The 26,232-nt window shown below is 37.3% G+C and overlaps 1 protein-coding gene and 7 non-coding genes across 27 annotated transcripts; 7 read left to right on the top strand and 1 right to left on the bottom strand.

Moving 5' to 3' along the window:
* Window positions 1-4,659: 4,659 nt before the first annotated feature.
* Window positions 4,660-12,531, bottom strand: LOC141599566 (phospholipase A1 PLIP2, chloroplastic-like). 20 transcript variants are annotated; one of them, XR_012523851.1, is made up of 12 exons: window positions 12,273-12,530; window positions 11,041-11,124; window positions 9,482-9,942; window positions 9,311-9,370; window positions 8,991-9,083; window positions 8,752-8,859; window positions 8,157-8,224; window positions 7,294-7,459; window positions 6,451-7,059; window positions 6,215-6,317; window positions 5,519-5,650; window positions 4,660-5,409 (listed from the first exon to the last, which is right to left on the bottom strand). XR_012523851.1 is itself a non-coding variant. In XM_074419628.1 (12 exons), exons 3-5 carry the CDS (start codon window positions 9,820-9,822, stop codon window positions 9,074-9,076), a joined length of 411 nt encoding a protein of 136 aa, XP_074275729.1. In that variant the 5' UTR covers window positions 9,823-9,942; window positions 11,041-11,124; window positions 12,273-12,531; the 3' UTR covers window positions 4,660-5,409; window positions 5,519-5,650; window positions 6,215-6,317; window positions 6,451-7,059; window positions 7,294-7,459; window positions 8,157-8,224; window positions 8,752-8,859; window positions 9,002-9,073. The 20 variants fall into 20 exon arrangements, 18 of the variants coding, with proteins under 18 accessions (XP_074275729.1, XP_074275730.1, XP_074275718.1 ...); XM_074419628.1 differs by having other exon boundaries at window positions 9,002-9,083; window positions 12,273-12,531; XM_074419629.1 differs by lacking the exon at window positions 8,752-8,859 and having other exon boundaries at window positions 9,002-9,083; window positions 12,273-12,531.
* Window positions 12,532-12,856: 325 nt separating this feature from the next.
* Window positions 12,857-12,974, top strand: LOC141604287 (U5 spliceosomal RNA). The gene has a single exon (XR_012525993.1). It is a non-coding gene; the product is annotated as a U5 spliceosomal RNA (small nuclear RNA).
* Window positions 12,975-13,656: 682 nt separating this feature from the next.
* On the top strand, window positions 13,657-13,817 carry LOC141604262 (U1 spliceosomal RNA). Its single transcript, XR_012525975.1, has one exon. It is a non-coding gene; the product is annotated as a U1 spliceosomal RNA (small nuclear RNA).
* Window positions 13,818-15,133: 1,316 nt separating this feature from the next.
* Window positions 15,134-15,295, top strand: LOC141604261 (U1 spliceosomal RNA). The gene has a single exon (XR_012525974.1). It is a non-coding gene; the product is annotated as a U1 spliceosomal RNA (small nuclear RNA).
* Window positions 15,296-16,586: 1,291 nt separating this feature from the next.
* LOC141604285 (U5 spliceosomal RNA) lies at window positions 16,587-16,704 on the top strand. The gene has a single exon (XR_012525991.1). It is a non-coding gene; the product is annotated as a U5 spliceosomal RNA (small nuclear RNA).
* Window positions 16,705-17,422: 718 nt separating this feature from the next.
* On the top strand, window positions 17,423-17,584 carry LOC141604250 (U1 spliceosomal RNA). The gene has a single exon (XR_012525963.1). It is a non-coding gene; the product is annotated as a U1 spliceosomal RNA (small nuclear RNA).
* A 6,881-nt stretch (window positions 17,585-24,465) lies between these two features.
* Window positions 24,466-24,626, top strand: LOC141604265 (U1 spliceosomal RNA). Its single transcript, XR_012525977.1, has one exon. It is a non-coding gene; the product is annotated as a U1 spliceosomal RNA (small nuclear RNA).
* A 698-nt stretch (window positions 24,627-25,324) lies between these two features.
* LOC141604252 (U1 spliceosomal RNA) lies at window positions 25,325-25,486 on the top strand. Its single transcript, XR_012525965.1, has one exon. It is a non-coding gene; the product is annotated as a U1 spliceosomal RNA (small nuclear RNA).
* The last annotated feature ends 746 nt before the right edge of the window (window positions 25,487-26,232 follow it).

The raw sequence follows: 26,232 nt of genomic DNA, 5'->3' as shown, positions 1-26,232 counted from the left end.
GGAAGCACCAAAGAATGTTGCTGAGATCGGGAGTTTCTTGGGTTTAGCTGGATATTACAGACGGTTCGTGAAGGATTTCTCCAAGATTGCTAGACCTATGACAGCTTTGATGAGGAAAGAGAACAGGTTTTGTTGGGATGAGAGTTGTGAGACGGCGTTCCAAACATTAAAGGAGCGTTTGACCACAGCTCCTATATTAGCATTGCCTGAAGGGAGTGAGAACTTTGAGGTTTATACAGATACCTCAAAGAGTGGGTTGGGATGTGTGTTGATGCAGAACGGTAGAGTGATTGCCTATGCTTCTAGGCAATTGAAGCCTTATGAGGAGAATTACCCAACACACGATCTAGAGTTGGGTGCGGTGGTATTTGCTCTCAAGATTTGGAGACATTACCTTTATGGGGCGACCTTTTAGGTATTTTCTGATCACAAGAGTCTGAAGTACATCTTCACTCAAAAGGAGTTGAACATGAGACAGAGGAGGTGGATGAAGCTGATTGGCGATTATGACATGGATATTATCTACCATGAAGGGAAAGCCAATGTTGTTGCGGATGCTTTAAGCAGGAAGAGCGTACATTCTTTGTGTACAACTTTATCTTTGATGAGGTTGAGAGATGAGGTGGGGAGGTTTGAGATACATATGATGCAAAGAGAGGATGTCATGGGAGATTTGACAGTACAACCTGATCTTTATGATGATATTCGAGGTAAACAGGCGTTGGATCCTAAGATGGTAGAGTGGAGAGCTGGAGTAGAGAAAGGGACAGTGTCTAGATTCTCTATTCATTCAGATGGTAGTTTGAGGTTCGATGGGAGGTGGTGTGTCCCTAATGATGAGGAGCTGAAAAAGACAATCATGACAGAGGCACATTGTACACCATATTCAGTACATCCAGGTGGTGACAAGCTGTACAAGGATTTAAAGAACACGTTCTGGTGGCGTGGGATGAAGAAAGAGACAGCTGAGTTTGTGGCCCGTTGTTTGACATGCCAGAGAGTTAAAGGGGAACAGCGACGACCACAAGGTAAGATTCAGTCTTTAGGGGTACCTGAGTGGAAGTGGGAATCCATTTCTATGGATTTTATCGTGGGTTTGCCGAAAAGTCAACAGGGTAACAACATGATATGGGTAATAGTGGATCGACTGACCAAGTCAGCTCATTTTGTGCCAATGAAAGATACATGGACTAAGGCACAATTAGATATGGCTTATCGGAAGAATGTGCTAAAGTTACATGGGGTCCCTAAGGATATAGTATCTGACAGAGATGCGAGGTTTATCTCAAGGTTTTGGAAAAAGTTGCAGGAATCTTTGGGAACGACATTGAAGATGAGTACAGCATTTCATCCTGCGACAGATGGTCAGACAGAGAGAACGATCAAGACTCTTGAGGATATGTTACGAGCCTGTGTGATGGACTTTGGTGGTAGCTGGGAACAGAGGTTGGATTTGATAGAGTTTTCTTACAACAACAGCTATCACACTAGTATTGGCATGACACCGTTTGAGGCCTTATATGGGAGGAGATGTAGGAGTCCGATTTGTTGGGATAACAGTGCTGAGGCAGTGGTTCTAGGACCAGAGATGGTACATGAGATGGTTGAGCAGATTAAGATGATCAGGGAAAGGATGCGAGCGGCTCAGGATAGGCAAAAGAGTTGTGCAGATCTACATCGCCGGGATATAGAGTTTCAGGTTGGGGACAAGGTTCTTCTAAAAGTGTCTCCTATGCGTGGGGTTATGAGGTTTGGGAAGAAAGGCAAGTTGAGTCAGAAGTTCATCAGACCTTATGAGATCTTAGACCGGGTTGGAGAGGTTGCTTATCGTTTGGCTTTACCAGCTGCGTTGGAGAGAGTGCATAACGTGTTTCATGTATCTCAGTTGCGCAAGTATGTGAGTGATCCGTCACATGTGTTAGAGGCAGAGAGCATAGAGCTAGATGAGTCCTTGTCTTATCTTGAGGTGCCTAAGCAGATTCTTGACCGGAAGGTTAGGAAGACTAGGAGTGGTGATACAGTTTTGCTTAAGATCCTTTGGTCTAACCACGAGGTTGAGGAAGCTACATGGGAGGCAGAGGAGGCCATGAGAGAGCGTTACCTTTTCCTTTTTTGATCAGGTATGTATGGTTACGGGGACGTAACCTTGTTTGTTTTAGGGGGGTAGGAGATGATCGCAAAGAGTTTTTAAGAGTTTTTACACCCTTTTTGTGTTGTGTCGGTATGTTTTGTTGTGGTTGAGTCGGGTTGAGTTTGGTTAGTAGCATGCTTTTATGTTGAGTTTTGTTTTGGTTGTTGTGTCGGGAGTATAGTAGTATGTCTTTGTTTTGTTGTGGTTTGAACTTCGGGGACGAAGTTCTTTTTAAGGAGGGAAGACTGTAATACTACGGTTTTATGAGTCTGTGGGTACTCTATCGAGTGGGTCTTACTCTGTCGAGTAAGGGTGTTTTGCATTTTAAAATAGTTTCTGACCTGTAGGGTACTCGATCGAGTAGCCTTGGTACTCGATCGAGTAGGAGGCACTCGATCGAGTACGTCAGTTACTCGATCGAGTAGCCCGGTTTACGGGTAATGTTTTGTCGGGTTTTGTTAATAATGTGAATTAGTACTTAAACCTTTCCGTCACTTTCTTAATACACTTTTTACAAACTTAATTACTTTGAAAAGAGATTGCAACCTACGTACTTCGCATCCTTCGCATTATTGACAAATTCCGGAGCTTGGGAGGTCGGAATTCATCGTTCTTTACATTCTTGTGATCCTTGCGTCGAGGATAAGATCTACGTACTGATTTTATTGTATTTTGTTAAGGTTGTTTAAACCCTAATTTTGGGGTTTGGGGGTTTTTGTTGTCTTTTATGATTGTTAGTAATCGTATGATTATATGTTAGGAGGAGGATTCGTAGAGGAGGCCTTTTGATAACAGCTGTTGAGACCGTCTGATTGTATTGCATTCCAGGTAGGGTTTCTCTACTCAGTATTAGTCACATGATGTGTTGGCTGTGCTTTGTGATTGTTGAATATTATCATACGAGTATTGTGACGGTTGTTGGTTTTGATTGTTGATAGTAGTTGTGGTTGATTGTATTTGTCTGTGTTTTTCGGGGTGCGTCCCTGGCTGAGTGGAGTCACTTGCGGGAGTGACTTCACGCCCATTATTCGCCTTTTGTGGAACCCGCCACATAAGGGATGTGCACATTAATGGATTTGGGTTTTTCGCTCGACGGAGATGAGCGGGGCTTAGGTGGGAACGGCTGCGGTCCCCCCACTGGCGGCGAGGAGTAACCTGTTGCGATGGGTACTCTGGCAGGGCTACACACACTAGTGTGTAGTCAGTATTGTGGAGTTGATGATGGAGTTCGGAGTATATCTGTGAAGATTGAGCTGTGTTGTTTGTTGTATTGTTGAGTTATATAAATTGTGTGATTAGTACTGACCCCGTTTATTGTTTTAAAAACTGTGGTGATCCATTCGGGGATGGTGAGAAGTTGTTGAGCAGGTATGAGTCGAGATACATGGGATAGCTGGGATGTGTCACCTTCAGATGATAGAGTCTTCCGCTGTAGCTTGAGTAGTTTGTCAGACATTTCATTTAGTTGATTAGACAGTTGTTTTGAGAACTTGTAACCCGTATTTTGGGCAGTTGGTTTTGGATTGTATTTATTCACTAAACTTATACTATTTAAATGTTGTTTCGTTATTGTATTATGATTATCATTGCCTCGAGAGACCGAGATGGTGATACCTTTATACCTGAGTGGTCCTGGTAAGGCACTTGGAGTATGGGTGTCACAATGAGGCTACTAAGGAGAGAGACACTATAATAAGTGAACGATGTAAGAAGAAGAAGAAGAAGAAGAAGAAGAAGAACAAGAGAAGATGTTCTAAAAAGTGGAAACCTAAGATGATGAGGGCAATGAACGAAGACATGACTCCCGTGATTTTATGAACGTGAAACTTTCTTTTCCTTGCAAAAGTTTGAACGTGTTCTCTACTGAGACTGTGACTTCAAGTGCGTCTTCAATATGTGACAATTTTTCCTCTCTGGGTACTCCTACCTCCCAAAATATCACTAGGGGTGTGGTTAATGATCCAAGTGTCCCTGTCTCTCTGGTGAATGAAAAGGCTACTTTTACTTGTTCTCCAGCTCAGAAGGCTTCTGATGACCATCAGCCTTTCATTTTCTCAGCTCGCCCCAAGAAGTGTAAGACTTACTCGTTTGAGAAACCACCATGCTCCCATTTTACACCTATACTTTGCAGGTACCCCTCTACTCATCGTGTGCATGAGAAGTGGAGAATGGCCATTTCCAAGAAGAAGCATAGCCAAGGGGATGAATCTCCAAGACACAATTTATCTCTCCGAAAGTAGATCTCTCTCCCATAAATTTCTACGTCCTCGTGGCGTAAGTGTGTTTTGTTGCAGGTACTCTACAAAAGTTCAATTACCGAAGAAAAGAAAAGATATGACATCCTCAATGTGTTACTCCAACAACTCTTCGAAGAAGCCCCGTTTTTTAAGTAACACCATCCCTAGTTTAAGTTTTTATAATAACTAGTTGTTGCACCGCGCCCTACCGGGCGCGGTGCCCCAAATTGGTGAAATCGTACATGGTTTAGCCTTGAAAAATAGCAGCAGGACAGATTTACAAGGCATAGGTTGTGTAAAGTTATAAGTGCATATTGTAGAGAACATTGGATAAAACACAAGTATTACATAGGGCCATTGTTTTCATTGTGCAAGAGGAAGTGTTGATCAAAAGCAAACGTGCAATGCTTTTGAACAGTACAAAACTCTTATATTACAAAGAGCTATTATCGTGCAAAAGGAAGCGTCAAAATTTCTAAAAAAAAGGCGACCTTATACAGATACTACGGACCTACGATCACTGAAACTGAAGCGTGTGTTTTGATGCCAGTATTTCTGCTTTGCAGTAGTTGATTTTGCACCTTCTATCTTAACAAAGATCAGCTTTGACACCCAAGGTGATACATGTGTACTGGCTCAGGCATTTGTTTGCCCAAGAACATGTGCTGCATTTTGTATAGGGTCTTGTTGTTGTTCAGCAGCACTTAGCTGTTTGTTTATGGTTTTTGTAGCATCATTGTTGTTAGGTGCTGCAACTGTTGTGGATGGCACTATCTGTTGCTCAGTTGTTGGTGCAACAATAGATTCAATGCTTGCATTTTCAGTCACCTGCGATATTGTTTCTTCAGTTGTTGATTTCCGTGGTTCGTCAGGCACAGCAACAACTTTGTTTAGAACACATTGGAGCACATTATTCATTGAGAGTGTTTTGTTTGGGCCAACCTCAATTGAGTTAGGCGATGTCTGGAGTAGATTTTTCAGCGTGTCAAATGTCGCCGTCTTCTTGTACATTTGATATGCGTTATTTAGCAAGGAACATATCTGGAATATGTTTTCTGATCTCTTTATTTAGAATGTAAATGACATTTGTCTATTCTACTGTTTCTTCCTTTTTTCTTGGAAAGATTGTAAGTAAATTAGAAAGACTTACGGAATGTTTCATCCGATCTGGTGCCAACATGCGAAAGATCTTCTCTGCATCCGTGGTAAAGGCTGTTATTGGTAGTTTGCCAGTTCCGTTAGAAACTTCACAGTTGAGTTGAATGTGACCCTGTATACCTACCTAGGTTTGTAATCATTGTTTTAGTATACATGTATGGTAAAGATGTTGCTGGTCATATAATGTAGCTACAGATGTCTAATGCAAAATAATTAGTGAACAACAGTCGGTAGATTTTCATAGATGTATACTCAAATATTTCCTCATGACAAATCGCAATCCCCATATAATTGTATGTAAATGTACTTTATCTTAACTAATCGTACTTAGATTAGCTTGACCATAGCTCACAGTTAGTAGAAATTTGTACATGGCACTTAAGTGAGCAAAAATTTCCAATATGCATGCATCGTATTAGTTGAACTCAATCCCTGTTTCTTCATTATAATAAAGATACTCAATTTGAATAATGTAAACAACATTTAATTCTATAATTGCAATCATGCTATTGTTAAGAAACCAGGAATTGTATACCGTACTAAAACCTAATCAAGTCAAACTCCATTTTAGACTTTTGTCTGCAATTTTGATCTTAGAACAACAAATTTTACTAATAAGGCTAAGAATTAAGACTTGAACAATTACCAGGCCTGTAAATTTTATCCAGTTATGAAATTTTGATGTCACCTGAATGATGTTGCTTTCCGAGCTCCGCTACCCCTTGGGTCTCTTCACTCTTCAATGGTTGAACTGCTATCAACCAGCATCTCTTTTGTACACGTCGTGACTTCTGTTTCATTAGAGTTATCAGCGTCCTATTTGAGTCATTTGCCTTTGAAAGACCAATATTGTTTCCAAAAGCATTTTATGAACCAAGATGCAAATTTTCAACTACTAAAAATGAAATTTCAGTTTCCTCTTACCTCTTCGGCTCTTCACATATAATTTGACTTGGCTCTAATATTTCTTGGTAGGATTGCTGGGGTTCAACGGTAGGCTCAGCTTCTTCATCTGCGCGACTTCCGTTTCTGCTCTCTGATATCTCGTCAGAAATTTGTTCAGCATCTTCGAGTGACACGCCCTCATTGTCCAACTTTTTCTCATAACTTAAGGTTTGTGGTGACTTGCCCTCTTCGTCTGCTGTTATTTTGCTCCTGAATTTTTTTTGTTGTTTTCATTGAAGTGTCATCTTCAGGTTTCAGTTGCGCAATAATATCTCCAACCTCATGACTTTCTTCAGAAAAAGGTTGTTCTATTGAGTTTTCTTTTATAGGAGGCAGTATCTGCTCATAGAAGTTTTCTTCTTCCATTTCATTACTCACATATTCAGCAGTTTCCTCGGCATCAGGTTTTAACAGCATGCTTGAAATTTGACTGACTTCAACATTGATTTAACTATATTCATGCTCGACATCGATAACTTCTCAGTCGTTGTCGATGTTGTCACCCATCTTTACAGACGAAAATTGTTGTAAGGAAGTCTGCATAATCTCCGCTTGTCATTCCATTGGAAGTGTTGATTCCATGTCTGCCTGTTGAATGTTCATTCTCTATATTATGCAAATCGAAGAATATAATGGAAACGATTATTATTCTGATTCCATCAGTACATATTTATAGTTTCCATTCCTAATTTAGTTAAAAACTCACTATCTTTTGATTTGGATTATGAAAATGGCTCACTAATGGGTCACACTGAACTTACAAACTAACAGTAAATTAATCAACAGTAAACTGGCGTAAGACAAGGCCAACTTAAGAGGTACCTAAAAACCACATGATGTTTGAAACTGCAGAAATCAACGACAACATATATTTGGGAGCTCCTAGTCCGGTCTTGGAATGAGACGACATTGAGTTGGGAAGAAACTATGTGCCTCTGATTTAGAAACCGACAGATTCCACGCTATTTGAGCAAATTCGACTGCCTACCTGAGCATAATCAGTCTCATATATCATATATGGTTGAGATCTACAGAACAATGAACCTATTATCCGGTACATAGCATAATTATGATCACTGGGCAGACATTTAAAATTTTGCTATGTCTGAAGCTACACAATAATGAACCAATGAACCTTATTTCTCTATTTCAAAGCCGGATAATATAAAATTTTGAAAAACACTATAATAAATAATAGTAGTTGCCTTGATAATCAACTCAATACCAAATGAACACAATTGAATGTAAGTAAAATACAAGGGGTAAACGACTTGGGGTTATTAAACTACACTTAAATTTCCAGAAACGCTAGAAAAGCAGGTGTGTGATAAAAAAAGGCTGGCAATGGTGGTACCGTTTTTTGCTCCGAGGCTTGCCTCTTTGCTTGATCAAGTAGAAAATAAATGAATGACAATCTGGTCAATGAAACCTCTATTGTTTTTCTAAAAATTCTCTATAGCAATAATAATGTATTGTTGTTCATGTTGTGTTTTTCGAAACTCCATGTATATTACATTTAGAATCATAATAATACATTAGTTATGGAGCAAAAAGGGAATAGTGTAAGTCAGAACTAAACTAAATATACGATAACAAACAAGAAAGGATTAAAGTATTAAATCAAGACCATCATATGATATCAACACTGAATAATATTACATAGTTACGAAATTGACGAACTATACCATGGCATAAAAAGAAGTCGTCGCTAATGAACAAGCTTCAATCACTTTCTCATCTCAAAGTCCTCAGCCTGTCGAGAAATTAATCAACATAAGTAGTAGACAACCAACTTTTGGTGAGTCAGGAGTAACTACAGATCTGATTGTAATGACTTCAGATATATTCGATTAAGAACATATATCCACGATCTAACTTTTACGAAATCTTGCATAAGTAAATGCCACCGGCCTAATTAAATTTAATCACCTAGCCGAATAACGACTACTCCCACGATCCTCTCCACATCACAATCCCTAATTTATCAAATTATTACATCCTTTGATTCATGTGTGGATAATCACACGTATATGAGATGTCATGCCCAAAGTAGTAGTATTATTACTGAATAGAGATATGACACTACCAAACTTAATACCCAAAGTAGTAGTATTACTTAATAGAGATATGAAACATTCTGAAATGAATATAGACGCAAGACTAAATCATGTACCAGAATTGAATCAAGGCCTAAATAAAAGTTACTCATATATGGAAACGTCAACATACATTAACTACATTTAGTGATAAGAACACAAATGAATCATTAAAACACTCTACCTAGGTTAGATGAATCCATGCCTCGAGAAAATCACAGGCAAGGTGAATAGCGTTCATATGTGAGTCCTCTGATTTATAGTACTCACCAATTGACGATAGGGATAAACCCTGTGAACATGATAGATAAGCCAAGAGAAGGGGAGCAGTAAAAAAAAAAAACTGCTGAATATTGATTATCTTATCAGTCAAGACTCAAGACTCCCAAATCCAAATTTAAAAGAAAGAACTCGCCAACTAACTTTGTGCAGACCTGTTTCCCGTATCCAGGTTGACACATGTAGAAAGGTCTCCAACAGGTGCTCCAAAATCTTTGAATTTGGAATTAACGATAACTGACAGCAAAAGTGTCAACAGACTCAAAATAAATTATTAGGAAAGAAATTCTGACCAGTGAAAAGAATATTAACTCTGATAACATCATGATATAACTAAATGCGATTTTTAATAAAATAAAATCTAATGGACCTCTAAGGCTGTACCTCAACAATTGGACTGATACGTTTAACACAAAGCAAGGAAAAAAAATCTTTCTAGGAATAGAGTATAAATATAGCATTACCTCAAACTGTGTTGGCTCAAAGAGTAGGTTAGCCTGCCAAGACGCCAACATTTCAGATCCCTATACATGAAAGAATTTACAATAGCTATTAGATGGATAATTAGTTGAAGTACTTTAATACACCGAGGAAACAAATATCCTAACTAATGAAACAAACATGATTAAGGCTACCTCAATGACGAACAATCTAGTTGCACTCTTCTCATATCACAAACAAACCACTCGCAAGGTGATGAGCTAATTGAGCTCAGATCATCAACAACGGCCTGCTTCACATCCTCTTTTGCAGCAATCACAGTCGTCGTCGAATCAGTGGTAGCCATCAGCGAAGCCATCTCAGAATTAATACTGCAATTTTTTACACTTTGATCCACTTTGTCATTTAAGGACTTAGAAGGAAGAATGGCTTCGGTTCGAGTATGCAAATAAGAAGCAGCATTGGCAGCGATCTGATACGCAGTTGATGTTCTCACATTACTACTTTGATCATCACCTTTTGCTTTTGTTTCCATTAGTGAACCCTCCTGATTTCCGGATTTAGCGTTGGCTAACTGTTCTTCCTTTTCTGCCTCAGCCGGTTGCTCCCTCTTTTGTACATAATGAAGGTCGTGGCTTTTCAAAAGATTTCCCGGCTACATAAGGAAAGAGAAGACTATAAGTTTCTCATAAAAATCGAAAAATGAAAAATCTTGCACGGACAAAAACAACAATACACAATGTTTCAATGGCCAATGGGTCAAATGTACTAAGCCTTATTCCACAATATTCCCAAGCCGAATAATACGGAGTCCCTGGTGTCATTGAAAATGAAAATAGAATATTGAACAGTTAATGATTAAGAGACATAACAGCCTGAAATGCAATAAGATATAATCAGGGAAAAATAGATTTGCAAATGTAGTGACCTGCCCATCTGGTGGCAGTTAATACGTAGAAAACTACAAATAACCAAGCAAACCGATTAATTGGACCGTAGAAAAGTACAACATACTCATAATCTGCCAAGAATTAGCTGACCCCAAGTCTTTCCCAATCAAACAGATTTTTGGGTTAATTGGTGACCTAAAACACATAATTAATTGCCCCGTAATCCTTTCAAACATAGGTTCTCAATTTCTCATAGTTCACAACTCCACTTTTTGTAATTCATTAGATTTCTCAATTTATATGATTTGCAAGAGGTAATCGGACAATACTATTTGACTGGCATCCAAAATTTGAGCTAGGAGTTTTCAATTACCTAGGAGGAACTGACAATGCATAAGAAAAAGTGAATCTTGTGATTTGGGCAACCAAACAATCCATTTTTCCAATTCATGTGAACTTTCACCAACCTTTATAGTGACAACCAAACGATACCAAGTAAAGGATAATAGAAAGACTTCAGCTATGATATTTTCAAATTACTTTATTTCACTATTTCAAAGCCGAATAATAGTGAGTTTTTGACTCCTTGGATAACCTGAATTCGAACTCTACGGTCCTGCAGGAAAAAAAATCTGAACCAAAACAAGTATAGACTCTCTTTTCCACCCCATTCCAACACTCCTTTCCTCCTCCCTCCCTCTCCCTCCCTTCCCTGTCTTTCTCCCTCCCCCTCCCCTTCACTCTGCCTCTGCCTCTCCTTATTTCCCTCCCTCTCCCCCACTCTCGAATGGGTCCGAATGACGGAAGATAACTTAAACAGCAGTTGACAAAACCAGTAAAAATTACGAAAAAAGTAAAGCTACCTTGCTGTCTGAGACGCCGCTCTTTTAAATTCACTTCGAAAATGTCCTTCAATTTCCACAATAGCACAAAAACTACAAGTTAACCTGCAAAATATATAGAAAACAATAAGAAATAGTAAAGAGTATATCTATCACAAAACCCTACACTCAAAGCAAATTGAAAGGACAGACTCAAATGCGACAGTTGTACACAGACTACACACAACAGACTCTTTTCATGTTATATATCCTATTTATAATCGAGTTAATAACTTGGTTGTACACAAGTGGTCTCAAACAAGACATGGAAATTCCACTAACAAAGTAACAAACCCCAATTCAATACTGAAATTTGGGAAACTTCCTGGTGTGTATGACTGACTATTACTCCCCAACTCTCTTTGAGAGCTGCTAAGAGTACACGAAAGTTGTGTACGTGAATAAGTACGGTCAAGATGAACCGAATAATACATATATATATAACAGTCATGACAGCAGTTAGCTGCCACTCATGTCTCTACATCTTAAATTTGGAGATGTATCCTCACTGTTGAAGATAAGCACACCCAGCCAACACAAGTCTGCATAAGTATTACCATTAAATTCGGTAGATAAAGCAAGGTATGCTACAAATTACAAATTTACAACCTGTGTATGATATGTGTATGTAGAGGAACTTCTACTGCTTTTACTTGGACAAAGATCATATGGGACAATGTTATCATGCCAAGGCACACTTGTTAGTCTATGCACCTGGTGAAAAGGAGTTGCCTATGTTTTGGTAGAATACAGGAGGCAGAAGCAAGCATATTCTATACTAAACCACTATTTAAGCTTCCTAAACTATTCATCCCTCTTTACTATGGACCATGGTCGGTAACGGCCTGTTAAATTTCATTGTATTGTCAGCAAACCTCACGAGAATTTCACGTTATATCGCTCAAGGCACCAACAACATCGTCAATTTTAACCCAGAAACTAAACCCAAGTTATTTATATTAACTCAGACCCATATTAAAAGCTACCCAATTTATTCCATGCAATCAATTTAAACCCTTAAAAATGGCCAGATCCTTGCATGCAATAAATGTTAGAACCCAAAAACTAAACCCTAAGTTATTTAAATTAACTCAATCTCAAGTATAAAGCTCAATAGGTTACATTCAGGAAGAAAATCACAGTAATAGAGGGATCAAAGCACGCAAATAACCCAGAAATTACATGCAGTCACTCTGATGAACAGGGCAACTTACCTGCTACGTGTTTGCATCAACCGAACTAAATTCGTGACGATCATTGTTGTCGATCTGATGAAGAAGAAATTAGCAAAAAAAGATACCAAATGATGCAGGGATATGAGTCTGGGAGGGGAAAGAGGGGAATGAGCTGAATTAATTAAATAAATAGTGGCACGGAAGTAATAAGAATGAAAGGCAGGGGCAGTATGGGTAGAATAGTATTGGGGTACTGTTACAGCTACAGTAAGTCATCTTTGGGTTTTTTAAAGAGTATGGATAATGTAGTGTTTGCATCTGATTTAGAGATGCAGGTGAGCTTCGTGTAAGGAACCTTTATTTATCGTTGCCAATTTTTTTTTAAAAAAATAAGCAATACATCTTCGTTAATTATCCACTATGTACGGTTAAATTACTGAATTTTAAGTTTAGTAGTAAAATATAAGTACTGGTTAATGAAAAATCAATGCATCATTTAGTGGAGTTGTAGTTTTAAGTTGTCGTTCAGCTCTAACAAAACGAGTCCCACATTGAAGAACAAATAAGATACAAGCTAGAAGCTCAATATAAAAGAGTGGCATGTAACTTTGTATTTCTCACGCAGCTATGCAGTGAGCTCAAAGCCAACTATTCTTTCGCCTTTTACTAAAGAATACCGTGTGCTCGCTGCTCATAAGTAGCATACGTTTATATTTGGAGGGTTTCCCTTTGCAGGGAGATCCAACATTTCAGTGCATACAAAAACATTCATTCATATTTCAAGGGTGTGTAGGTTTTGTGTATTTATTGTTCCCTACGTTAGAAAACAAATCATCTGTTTTCATTCGTATTAAACTCTTTAAATTTCATGAAGTGATTAATCTTCTTAAGCTAGATAAATAATGAAGTTTAACTAGTTACCTGAAATCTTATGTTGAATTGAGTTCGCTCACATCTTAAACATCAATGTTACCACTTACAGACTTACAGTCTAGTACACAAACTAGTTTATTTTTGTCCACCCATATATTGCCCTAAGGCCATATGATACTTATTTTTATCGTGGTAACTTCCACGAAATATTTACGTTATAACGAGTCACATACTCACATCTCTACTACTATACAAGTAAATAAATAAATAAATATTGTGCAATAATGATAATCGTTAACAGAAGAGTTTTGATAATTTCATACCTCAAACAATGATTTCATATCTTCAGAATTTATTTGCACTTGAAATTTATTCATGGTTTCAGTAGGTTATTCAAGCAATAGAGGCATAGAGCAAAGCATGTTGGTGTCATTCCTTGAGCAACATACATTCCTAATACACGAGTTAAGGCAAAATCCCACGTCGACAAAAAACTTGCATAAAGCATAGGTACGTAGGTATAAATAAATCGCTATGAACCTCTAGCAAACTACTTACCTGGATGGGGTTAATGGGTGATCAAGAAGACTCATAGCCTAGGCTTGTGATCTCCATTGCACTAAGGACAGGCACATGTCTAAGATCTCCTCAATATGGGAGAGTCTACATCATAATTTGTTCTAGTGAAGGCCTACGTTCGCGCGGCCTCTTGCCCAATTTAAGTGAACTTTTTCATTTCTGCTAATTCTAACCATAATCCTCACAGGAAAATAGTTAATTCTGTTCTTGTTTTTTTTTGATTAAAAAGGGGGGATTAACCCGGAGACCTACAACGAGTAGAGTCCCAAAAAGAAACAAAAAAACAAAGTACAGCTACAAGCAGCCATACAACATCAGACCAAATACAAAAGCATTCGACCCTAAAAAATTTATCCCCTCCACGACCTTAGCGTTTTCCAATTGTTCATCCAATCTTCTAACGAGTATGGCATTTTATCTTTCCAAGCTTTACTCCACATCCCTACCCGTAAGACCACTTTGTCCGTCATACATAACCAATTTGGCGCTTTGTTTTCAAAAATGCATTCATTCCTCACCTCCCAAATAAGGGTCACAATAGCAACGAACATAGCCTCCCAAATCCGTCTTTCAAAAACAAATATGGAAATAGTTAATTCTGTTCTTGTGCCCCTTAACCATATGGAAAATGTCCTCTCGGCCTTTTATAACGTATGAAGAACAATAACATTACATTAATAATCTTTGGTTCTATGGTTTCAGTGAATTATGTGTTTAGTTTAAGATTTAAGACCTTTCACAACTATCTTAAGTCAATTTAAGGGTTTTTGATTTGATCAACTTTCCGCTCCAATACAAAGAAAAATGTTTTTTCACATCTTAAGTCAATTTAAGGGGTTTTGGTTGGGATCAACTTTTCCCTCCAATACAGAAAAAAAAAAAGTTTCAGACCATGACACTATTCAGGTAAATGCATAGTATGTTTGTATGTAGTCATAGTTGGAATATTAGGGTTTAGTACGAGATTATTATGATATAACATCTGCTGCTGTTAAAGCCTATTGAGAACTTTAAATTCTGCTTTCATTTTCTTTCCGGTAGACAAAAATATATAGCGCTCGTGGTTACAAAGGCAGTTGTTATAAACTTAATATTTGCCAAATGTAACGATAACCTATATTTCTCCTAATCATTTATTTACTTTTGATTTAAATATTTGTTACAGATAATATAAGAAGTAAATAAATAAACGGGACAATGGAAGTTCACCGACATTGAGGAAAAACGTCAAGAAACGTCAAACAATGATTTCATATCTTCCAAATTAATCTACACTTTGAATGAATGAAAGATTTCAGTAGGTTTTTCCAGCAATAGTAGTGCATAATAGAGCAAAGCATGCTGGTATTGTTCGTAGGACACGAGTTAGGGCATAATCCCACATCGATAAAATAAACTTGTATAAAGTGGAGGTAGGTATAAATAACGAGCCACGAACATCTAACAAACTACTTACCTTGATGGGGTTCTTGGGTGATCAAGAAGGCTCATAGCCTAGGCCTGTGATCTCCATTGCACTACGGAGAGGTACATGTCTAAGATCTCCTCAATTTGGGAGAGTCTACATCATAATTTGTTCTAGTGGAGGCCTTCGTTCGCGCAGCCTCTGTCCAATTTAAGTGAATTTCCGTTTCAGCTAATTCTGTCAATGAGCCTCCCAATGAAATCTGTAATACCCAAAAACGGCCGAATATATGAGCCCCTTAATCCCGACCCCCTACCGTGATGTAATCGAACCTTTTCCTCTTGTTATTAATAAATGTTCAATTCGTCCAAAAAAGAAAAAAAAAGAGTCAGTTTCATGTGTTTGAGATCGCCTCCGCTTTTCGCTCCAATTATGACAGCAAATTTGCTTCAACATAAGGCCAACGTATACAAACGCAAATGTGTCATAGCTCATAAAAAAATATCGTGTCTAATGTCGAGCTATTTTCTTGTTCTATGATTATTGTCAATCAGTGACAGGAGACCAATGTACGAGTATGATTGTATGAAAATCAATACACATCGTATCGCACCTTTGTAGTCAAGGAAAACTGAATCAATGCATAATTTTCTTACTCATATATTTTTAAATTAGCAATTATGTCCTCGTTAATTATCAAATTATTGAATTATTGGATGTTAAGTTTAGAAGTAAAATATAAATACTGTTTACGGTTAAACTATTGAATTTTAAGTTTAGAAGTGAAATATAAAGTACTGGTTATTGAAAAATCAATGCGTCAGTGAGTGGAGTTGTGGTTTTAACTTTTAAGTTGGTCTTCAGCTCCTAGGTTGCACGGACACTCCTCTTAATCGGTGTTCCCGTGTTGGACACCCGTGTCGGACACGACACTCGTCGGACACACGTCAAAACGTGTCGGACACCTGTAAAGCCGTGTCTAACTTTCATCTTTTATTTGGGCACGTGTCCGACGCGTGTCCATGGTATTTTGAGCCGTGTCCATGGTATTTGGACACACCTTCAAACGGAAAGTTGAATTTAAGGTAAATGGCGTGAATTGTTATATGGTTTAATTTGGTGGGCAAATGATGTTCTTTAGACAAGTAATGAGATGTCGAAATAGATTGATTATAAGTTCGTTTTTGGTTTTAGAAATGAGAATAAGTTATATTTGATGTCAAATTTTACCTTCATTTATTTAAATTTAATATCAAATACTTTTTCAAAAATAAAATCACACATATATAACTACAAAATATATATTTTATTAAATTTAAGTAACGTGTCCCGTGTCCTAAATTTCATGGGATGCCGTGTCACGTGTCCGTGTCTGTGTCCGTTTTGGTGCTACCTAGTTCAACTCTAGCAAAACGAGTCCCACATTGGAGAATACATAAGATACAAGCTAGAAACCCACTATAAAAAAGTGGCATGTAAACATGTATTCTTCACGCAGCTATGCAGTGAGCACAAAGCGAACTATTCTTTCGCCTTTTACTAAAGAATACCGTGTGCTCGCTGCTCATAAGTAGCATACGTTTATTTTTGGAGGATTACCCTTTGTAGGGAGATCCAACATTTCAGTTATAATTTCAATGCGTACAAAAACATTCATATTTCAATGATGCTTAGGTTTTGCGTATTTCGTGGAAAATCATCTATTTTCATTCGAATTAAACTCTTCCTATTTCGTCGAGTGATTAAGCCCCTTGAGCTCGATAAATTGTTACCCGGAATTTTATGCGAAATTGAGTATCCCATATCACAAGATACAAATATCAAACCTAAATCATAATAAGATTTCAGGGAAAAAAAGACTATATCAATTTTGTAGACTAATCCCTCCTTCAGTTCTTAGCAAACAAGATATAAGACAAATTGTAATATATTAGCCAATGTAATGTTAACCTATATTACTTTCGTCCTAATTATTTGCTTATCTTTTATTAAATATTTTTCTTGATAATATAAAATGAATAAATGAACGGAATGGAGGGAATACATCGAAAATATTACAAAAAAGCCACCCCAAAAGGGTGTCAAATCTCAAGCAGCCTTGCAAGTTTTGATAATTTCATACCTCAAACAATGGGTTCATATCTTCCGAGTTAATTTGCGCTTTGAATTTATTCATGTTTCAATAGGTTTTTCTAGGGCAAAGCATGTTTGTATCATTCCTTACCAACGTTCATTAATAATACACGAGTTAGGACAGAATCCCACATCAACAAAACAAACAATGTATAAAGCAGAGGTAGGTATAAATAGTAAGCCACAAACAACTAACAAACTACTTACCTGGATGGGGTTAATGGGTGATCACGAAGGCTCATAGCCTAGGTTTGTGATCTTCATTGCACTACGGAGAGGCACATGTCTAAGATCTCCCCAATATGGGAGAGTCTACATCATAATTTGTTCTAGTGGAGGCATGCGTTCGCGCGGCCTCCGCCCACTATTTAAGCCCAATATTTAATTGACCCTTTGAAACAAAATTTGTTTCAACAAAATTCATTTGTAGGCCTAAAGAAACAGTCCAAGGAACGGTTCACAATTGAGCGCATTTCATCGCTTTTTGAAGTGTCCTTACAACAGGCCTGCTTTCTATGTCTTATATCTCAAGTTATACTCATGAAAATCCAGTGATTCTTATGTCAATAGAAAGCCTGAGATCTTAGCTAAACAATGGAATTTGAATCACCACTATAGCTGCTCTATAGCTTGAGATATGGCTGATGCAAACAGACTGCGCATTACAGGACAACCCATGACCTACGTGCACTAAAAGTTCAATAACTCGACATTTACTCAACGTCTAAGGTTGATTCTTTTTGGAGGTGAAAGTTAACTCCCTTAGCTTTCAAATGAGCTATCATGGGTCCTGATATTCATCCTGAGCTAAGAGATATGCCTCTTCCAAAATGCGTCTTATTTTCTAAGATGCTCTCCAAACCCGGTTTTGAACCGTCACCAAAAATAGGGTCCAATTTGAAATTCGTCTAAGAACATGGGGCTTATTATGGCCTAGAAATCTTCTATGATGAGTATAGGGTATTTTTGTCTAAGAGCTTGTGTCTTGGGAAGGTGATAATCATAAAGGAAGGAAAGGAACAAAACCGGTGACCCCTTTTTGCACGGTTTGCAACATCAAGGACAAAGGTCGCTTTCAAGCTTCCCAATTTGTCCAAGACAATCCCTTGAGTTTTTCTTACATGCTCTAGCTCTTATACACCTTGGTGGCTGGACCCTTGAAGCTTCCAAAAGGGTTTTCCTCTATGTTTACATCATCCTTGTCTTACTAGTTTACTTTCCTTGTTTTTAGCTTTTGATTTTTAGCTTGTGTAAGAACTTGTGTAAGGCTTTAGGGCCACTTTTGTACCGGTTTTCTAGGGTCTTTTGGACCGTTAGATGCTAGGATTAGATGGATGGATAGGATTGCTTGGCTTGGCCTATAAAAGCAAGGCTTTTCCTCATGTAAAAATCAGATTGAGTGAATTAAAGAATGAGTAAGAAACCAAGTGTTTTCTTCATCAAAACCTATTCTTTGCTGAGTGCTTGAATATTCCTCTTTGCTTAGTGCTTGAGGTTTGGGTAATGTCTTTGCTTAGTGCTTGAAATTTCCCTTAGGCTTAATCTAGTGGCTTAGTGCTTGGATTAAGTCATATCCCAATCACGCCTTTTACTCTATTCGATTGTAGAGTTCATGAAACCGTGGTTATAAACAGTTCTGTCGACTGTTCGATTGCAGTCCTCGGAGTTTCTGTTGAGTTTTTAGTCGTTTTTATCATAATTAAACAGTCCCATCCACTGTCCAAATCGAGTGCTTTTCAGTCAAAATCCGAGTCTTGAGAGTTTTACTTCAAATTGGTTATCAGAGCAAAGGTTTAACACAATTCCATTGTTGTGTTAGTCTTAGGAATAATCCTTTTTGTGAGTTCATTGTATTCTAACTACAACAAAAATACAAAAACAAACCCAATGAGTGAAGAGAGTTTATCAAAACTTTGGTTTGTTGTTTGAAAAAATCTGTTTTTATTAAAGTGTTGTCATTCGGTTTTCCCATTGGAAAATCAGTAGCAATGGAGTATGTTCCTCATGTTCCACACCTAAAGATTGAGCCTTGTGAACTTGGTTCCACTTCCAAGTCCTTACAAACAACTAAGATGAAGTTGCAAGCCCAAATAAGAAGGCTTAAAGGTAATGTGCCTACAAGGAGTGCAACCGGTTGTCATGGAGTTCCGAGGGAGCCAAAACCACCAGATTTGAGCCGTGGAGAGCACCACTTGCTCCGTGATTGTCCTAAGTCCTCTCCCACCCTTAGAGACAAAGGTAAAACACCATTACTTCATTCCTTTAATGGTGAAAACAGTAGGGCCTTTGTGTCTTGGTTATATGAGGTTGAATGCTATTTTAAGGGGAAGTATTTTTCGGAGGAAAGGAAGCTTGAGTTGGTTGTGTCTTGTTTAAAGGGTAGTGCTTTGTTTTGGTATAATGCTCTTAATTTTGCAAGGATGGTGAAAGGGAAGGGTAAAATTAGGTCTTGGTTTAAACTTGAAAAGAACATGAGACTAAAGTTTCTACCTTGCTCTACCATGAATGAATTATGGGCTAAACTTAAAACCCTTAAACAAAATTCTTTGAGTGTTCATGAGTATGCTAGATTATTTGAGGAACTACATTTTGTGTGTGTCAATGAAGTTAATCCTTTCAAAAAAATCAGATTTTTTCTTGGCTTGAAATCTGAAATTGCTCGAAAAATTAACTTAGAAATGGTGCATTCATATGGAGAGTTGATTGGGTTGGCTTTGTATGTTGAGGAGGGCTTAGAAAGGCCTAAAAACCATGAGGTCTTAGCTAAAGGGGTGATTTTAAAGGTAGCCAAAACAGATGGGAAGGAGGAGAGTTTAGACCAAGGAGTTGTGCCAAGCTTGAACATTACTTGTCCGAAGTCTAAATCCCTTGAGCCAAAAGTCATTAGCATTTGTGGTGAGATGATTAACCCATGTAGTGCTACATTTGAGAGTCCATGTTTTGAAACTAAAACCCCCCTTCAACCCAACCCATAAGCCTACTAGTGAGGAGGAGAATAGCCATATCCCCTCCCATGTGACAATCAATGAACAAGCAGCTGATTTGGAGCCAAGAGATGTGATTGTCGATCAAGGACTACTTGACCTTCAAACTGTAGGGATTGGACAGTCCGTGGGCATGTTCAATGGTGGCATTTGTTGGGATTCAATCAAGGATCCGGATGAAGCAAGAGGAGAGTCTTTATTTGATGGTGGTACTCACTTCCGACCTAACCAAGAAACTTTGAGCTTTATTCCAAGGAGGCTAAGAGGTATTTGGGTGAGTGAGAAAAATGAAGTTGGGAATGGCACGACACCTCTCTTGCTATACACAATTCGGGTCTATAATCCGGGAGGAAGTCATGAGAACCCATCTCTTGAAGTGTGCGTGGTCTTGAAGAGGTTAAAGATGACAATGTCGAGAATTTGAGGGCAAATTCTTTTGAAGAAAGGGAGTTTGAAACAAAATTTGTTTCATCAAAATTCATTTGTAGGCCTAAAGAAACAGTCCAAGGAACGGTTCACAATTGAGCGCATTTCATCGCTTTTTGAAGTGTCCTTACAACAGGCCTGCTTTCTATGTCTTATATCTCAAGTTATACTCATGAAAATCCAGTGATTCTTATGTCAATAGAAAGCCTGGGATCTTAGCTAAACAATGGAATTTGAATCACCACTATAGCTGCTCTATAGTTTGAGATATGGCTGATGCAAACAGACTGCGCATTACGGGACAACCCATGACCTACGTGCACTAAAAGTTCAATAACTCGAGATTTACTCAACGTCTAAGGTTGATTATTTTTGGAGGTGAAAGTTAACTCCCTTAGCTTTCAAATGAGCTATCATGGGCCCTGATATTCATCCTGAGCTAAGAGATATGCCTCTTACAAAATGCGTCTTATTTTCTAAGATGCTCTCCAAACCCGGTTTTGAACCGTCACCAAAAATAGGGTCCAATTTGAAATTCGTCTAAGAACATGGGGCTTATTATGGCCATGAAATCTTCTATGATGAGTATAGGGTATTTTTGTCTAAGAGCTTGTGTCTTGGGAAGGTGATAATCATAAAGGAAGGAAAGGAACAAAACCGGTGGCCCCTTTTTGCACGGTTTGCAACATCAAGGACAAAGGTCGCTTTCAAGCTTCCCAATTTGTCCAAGACAATCCCTTGAGTTTTTTTTACATGCTCTAGCTCTTATACACCTTGGTGGCCGAACCCTTGAAGCTTCCAAAAGGGTTTTCCTCTAAGTTTACATCATCCTTGTCTTACTAGTTTACTTTCCTTGTTTTTAGCTTTTGATTTTTAGCTTGTGTAAGAAATTGTGTAAGGCTTTAGGGCCACTTTTGTACCGGTTTTCTAGGGTCTTTTGGACCGTTAGATGCTAGGATTAGATGGATGGATAAGATTGCTTGGCTTGGCCTATAAAAACAAGGCTTTTCCTCATGTAAAAATCAGATTGAGTGAATTAAAGAATGAGTAAGAAACCAAGTGTTTTCTTCATCAAAACCTATTCTTTGCTGAGTGCTTGAATATTCCTCTTTGCTTAGTGCTTGAGGTTTGGGTAATGTCTTTGCTTAGTGCTTGAAATTTCCCTTAGGCTTAATCTAGTGGCTTAGTGCTTGGATTAAGTCATATCCCAATCACGCCTTTTACTCTATTCGATTGTAGAGTTCAGGAAACCGTGGTTATAAACAGTTCTGTCAACTGTTCGATTGCAGTCCTCGGAGTTTCTGTTGAGTTTTTAGTCATTTTTATCATAATTAAACAGTCCCATTCACTGTCCAAATCGAGTCCTTTTCAGTCAAAATCCGAGTCTCGAGAGTTTTACTTCACCCTTTGAAAATATGTTATCTCAGATAGTTAGATACAATCTTATGTAAAACGGTACTCTGACAGTAAGATACAATTACAATATCGTTGGTTCATGTAGAGTTCGGTATAATACGTTTGTGTCAATTTATCTTATAATCCTTACAATATAATGTCTAGAGTTGGCAGTTGCTCAATCATATGATGATTGTTGTGTTTCACCCCTATCCGTTGAGTATGGCCACTAGTTAGTAATATTTTTACAAAGAAACGGATAATTCTATTGCTCGTATTGGTTCTTTACATTTACTTTTGGCATAAAGATCTAATAATGGAGAAATGGTATGCTTTCCAAAATACTCGTAATAAAGGAGAAAAATCAACTTGCACATGAGAAAATTAAAAAAAAAAAAACAAATTGCCCTAATTTAAAACGAAAACACAAATAAATGAGTGATACACTTAAATAAGGAAAATGTAAATAATTGACCATGACAGAGGCTTAAGACGATATTAATATAATCGATAAGGTTTATTCGCTTAAGATACTTAGAAAGATTAATTATACAAAGTAAATCTAATAGATGGAGTTTATTCTATTGAGATGCGAATTTAATTAGTCATGAGCATAAGAAATAATCGATGATGAATTGTATTAATCGACATTTCTGTGACTAATACCACGGTAATGTATTTTACTAAACCAAGTGGATTTATGAAAATAGGGTTCCAAATGTGTGACGTATCATTAGCGACGTGAGCCCTGGAATCATTCTATTTCTCTAGCTAATAGCCTCGGCAGATGCTAGCTACTAAGCGAGAACAAGAGTTAGTACAATTGGTAAAGAGCTTTTTTACTCTAACTATGAAATTAGGGATTTGTTTCTCACCCACGAGTCCACGACATACGTGCGTTTATTTGAAAAGAACAAAAAAAAGATGCTAGCTACTAAGCTACATGGTCTCCCAAAACTTTTTTTTAATATTTCAAAGCGGAAAATTCACGCGATATACATGAAATTTGACATTTTACACGAAATACCCAATTCTTTGAACCGGAAGACTTTAAAAAGGTCGTAACTCGTGTTTACGAGTTCAAAAAGTAACGATTTTTTTCAAGTTAAACATCTTTCCGAGAACTACGATTTGAAAAAAAAAAAGTTTGCCGAGCAAGAAATATGGTCACTCAAAGTTTAATCGGTTATTTTCTAGAGGGTACCCACTTTTATAAAATTCTACGTGGTACTCCTCATCTTTTGAAAACATCACTGATACCCCTAAATTTAATGAAAACTTTTTAAAAATACCTAAAATGCTCTGGTTTACCCTTTTTAAATGTCCCGTTTATGCACTTTCTATTGAGTTTTGCCAAAAAATTGTTAAATTATTATCACAAATTTCGTTTACTCAATCTTAAATATATTTCCTTTACTAATTTTAACCGATAGAAAACTCAAATTTTATTAGTTAGGGTATTTTATGAATTTATAAAATTTAAAGATACTATGTAAAAATAGTAAAAACAAAAGAATACCATATAGAAAATTCCATTTTTTTCAATAATATCAACTAATGACAGGCGGGATGAATGAAGTGAGTAAGACTGTTAACGAGCCCCTCTCGGTCCTTGACGTGCCCCCTCTCGGTCAATTATAACTTTACACGACATAGAAATATAACAGTAACATTGAAAAAACTTTCAATACCTAACTTTGTGAAAGTAGTTGTCCCAAAACATATATTTTTAGGCGTCATTTTCACCCTCCATCATCATCAAAGAAATTTTGTGAAGGGAAAAAGTTATGAAAATTCATCAACTCACGTGTAAAACGATATACTTCGAGGGCCGAGGGGCACTTCCAAAACTTTTGGTATGTTGGTCAACTATTTGAGCTAATTTCATTTATAATTGTTATGTAATACTGCCTCCTATTCACTATATTCTTCCCTATTTCCTTATTTGAATTATTCGGGTTTTCTTCCCTATTTTCTTTATTGGGTTGATTTGTGTGGTCCAAATTCAATTGCATGTGGGGTAGTGTGTTTTGTGTGGTCCAAATTCACTTGCTTATTTCTTGTGCAAAAAGAAAGGGGAATAATATAGTGAATAGGAGGGAGTACGTAGCATGGATTACGTGTTTATATATTTTAATGAAGTCGAGTCGATTTGATTATTACAGTCAACATATACGATTAATTTCAAATGAGATTAATGAAGATTATTAAACTATTGAGATGTAGTTTGATATCTTCCGAATTAATTTGCACTTGAAATTTATTCATGATTTCAGGTTATTCAAGCAATAGAGGCATAGAGCAAAGCATGTTGGTATCATTCCTTAAGCAACATACATTCCTAACACACGAGTTAAGTAGAATCCCACATCGACAAAAAACTTGCATAAAGCATGGGTACATAGGTATAAATAAATCGTTACGAACCTATAGCAAAGTACTTACCTTGATGGGGTTAATGGGTGATCAAGAAGACTCATAGCCTAGGCTTCTGATCTCCATTGCACTACGGAGAGGCACATGTCTAAGATCTCCTCAATATGGGAGAGTCTACATCATAATTTGTTCTAGTGAAGGCCTACGTTCGCGTGGCCTCTTGCCCAATTTAAGTGAACTTTCATTTCTGCTAATTCTGTCCATAACCCTCATGAAAAAAGTTAATTCTGTTCTTACGTCCCTTAACCATATGGAAAATGTCCTCTCGACCATGACACTATTAAGGTAAATGCATCGTATGTTTGTATGTAGTCAGTCTTTGATATTAGGAATATTAGGGTTTAGTACGAGATTATTATGATATAACATCTGCTCCTGTTAAAGCCTATTGAGAACTTTAAATTCTGCTTTCATTTTCTTTCCGGTAGACAAAAATATATAGCGCTCGCGGTTTCAAAGGCAGTTGTTATAAACTTAATATTTGCCAAATGTAACGATAACCTATATTCCTCCTAATTATTTATTTACTTTTGATTTAAATATTTGTTACAGATAATATAAGAGGTAAATAAATAAACGGGACAATGGAAGTTCACCGACATTGAGGAAAAAAAAACACTCGAGAAAGGTGTCAAACGTCAAGAAACCTCAAACAATGATTTCATATCTTCCAAATTAATCTGCACTTTGAATGAATGAATGATTTCAGTAGGTTTTTTCAGCAATAGTAGTGCATAATAGACCAAAGCATGCTGGTATTGTTCGTAGGACACGAGTTAGGGCATAATCCCACATCGATAAAAATAAACTTGTATAAAGTGGAGGTAGGTATAAATAACGAGCCACGAACATCTAACAAACTACTTACCTGGATGGGGTTCTTGGGCGATCAAGAAGGCTCATAGCCTAGGCTTGTGATCTCCATTGCACTACGGAGAGGCACATGTCTAAGATCTCCTCAATTTGGGAGAGTCTACATCATAATTTGTTCTAGTGGAGGCCTGCGTTCGCGCGGCCTCCGCCCAATATTTAATCTGACCTAAAATCTTTGGTTCATGTAGAGTTCGGTATAATACGTTTGTGTCAATTTATCACATGATACCTTTTATATCATGTATAGGTCAGAGTTGGCAGTTTTTCAATCATATGATGATCCGCTTTGAATTAGTGATGAGATGATCGAAATCGTATCATTGGTTGTAACGACCTTCAGGTCAGTATGATGGCTAGATTAGATTGAATTCTTGAGGTCTTTTACCAGTCGTCTAAGCATTGGTTTAATGATAGTTGTTGTGTTTCACCCCTTTCCGTTGAGTATGGCCACTAAATACTTTTACAAAGAAATGGAGAATTCTTTTGCCCATATCAATTCTTTACATTTACTTTTGGCATAAAAGACGTTATAATGGAGAGATGGTATGCTTTCCAAAATACTCGTAATAAAGGAGAAAAATCAACCTGCACAAGAGGAAATTAAAAAATAGCAAACTTCCCTAATTTAAAACGAAAATACAAATAAATGACTGAGACACTTAAATAAGGAAAATGTAAATAATTGACCATGGAAGAAGGCTTAAGACGATATGAATATAATCGATAAGGTTTATTTGCTTAAGATACTTAGAAAGATTAATTATACAAAGTAAATTTAATTGATGGAGTTTATTCTGTTTGAGATGCGAATTTAATTAGTCATGAGCATAAGAAATAATCGATGATGCTTCTCTGTGACTAATACCACACGGTAATGTATTTTACTAAACCAAGT

Source organism: Silene latifolia, chromosome 9 (genome assembly GCF_048544455.1).
Source record: "Silene latifolia isolate original U9 population chromosome 9, ASM4854445v1, whole genome shotgun sequence".
Classification (NCBI taxonomy): domain Eukaryota; kingdom Viridiplantae; phylum Streptophyta; class Magnoliopsida; order Caryophyllales; family Caryophyllaceae; genus Silene; species Silene latifolia.
The sequence above is the reverse complement of the archived record's forward strand: the minus strand, read 5'-3'. Positions and strand labels throughout refer to the sequence as shown.

What these genes read in the sequence shown, in the direction of transcription:
- LOC141599566 (XM_074419617.1), bottom strand. Translation starts at nt 9,822, where the DNA reads ATGGAAACAAAAGCAAAAGGTGATGATCAAAGTAGTAATGTGAGAACA. An exon ending in CTAGATTGTTCGTCATTGAG is followed by an intron (nt 9,371 to 9,481) that starts GTAGCCTTAATC and finishes TTTCATGTATAG; the next exon opens with GGATCTGAAATGTTGGCGTC. An exon ending in TTGAGCCAACACAGTTTGAG is followed by an intron (nt 8,860 to 9,310) that starts GTAATGCTATAT and finishes TCATGTTCACAG; the next exon opens with GGTTTATCCCTATCGTCAAT.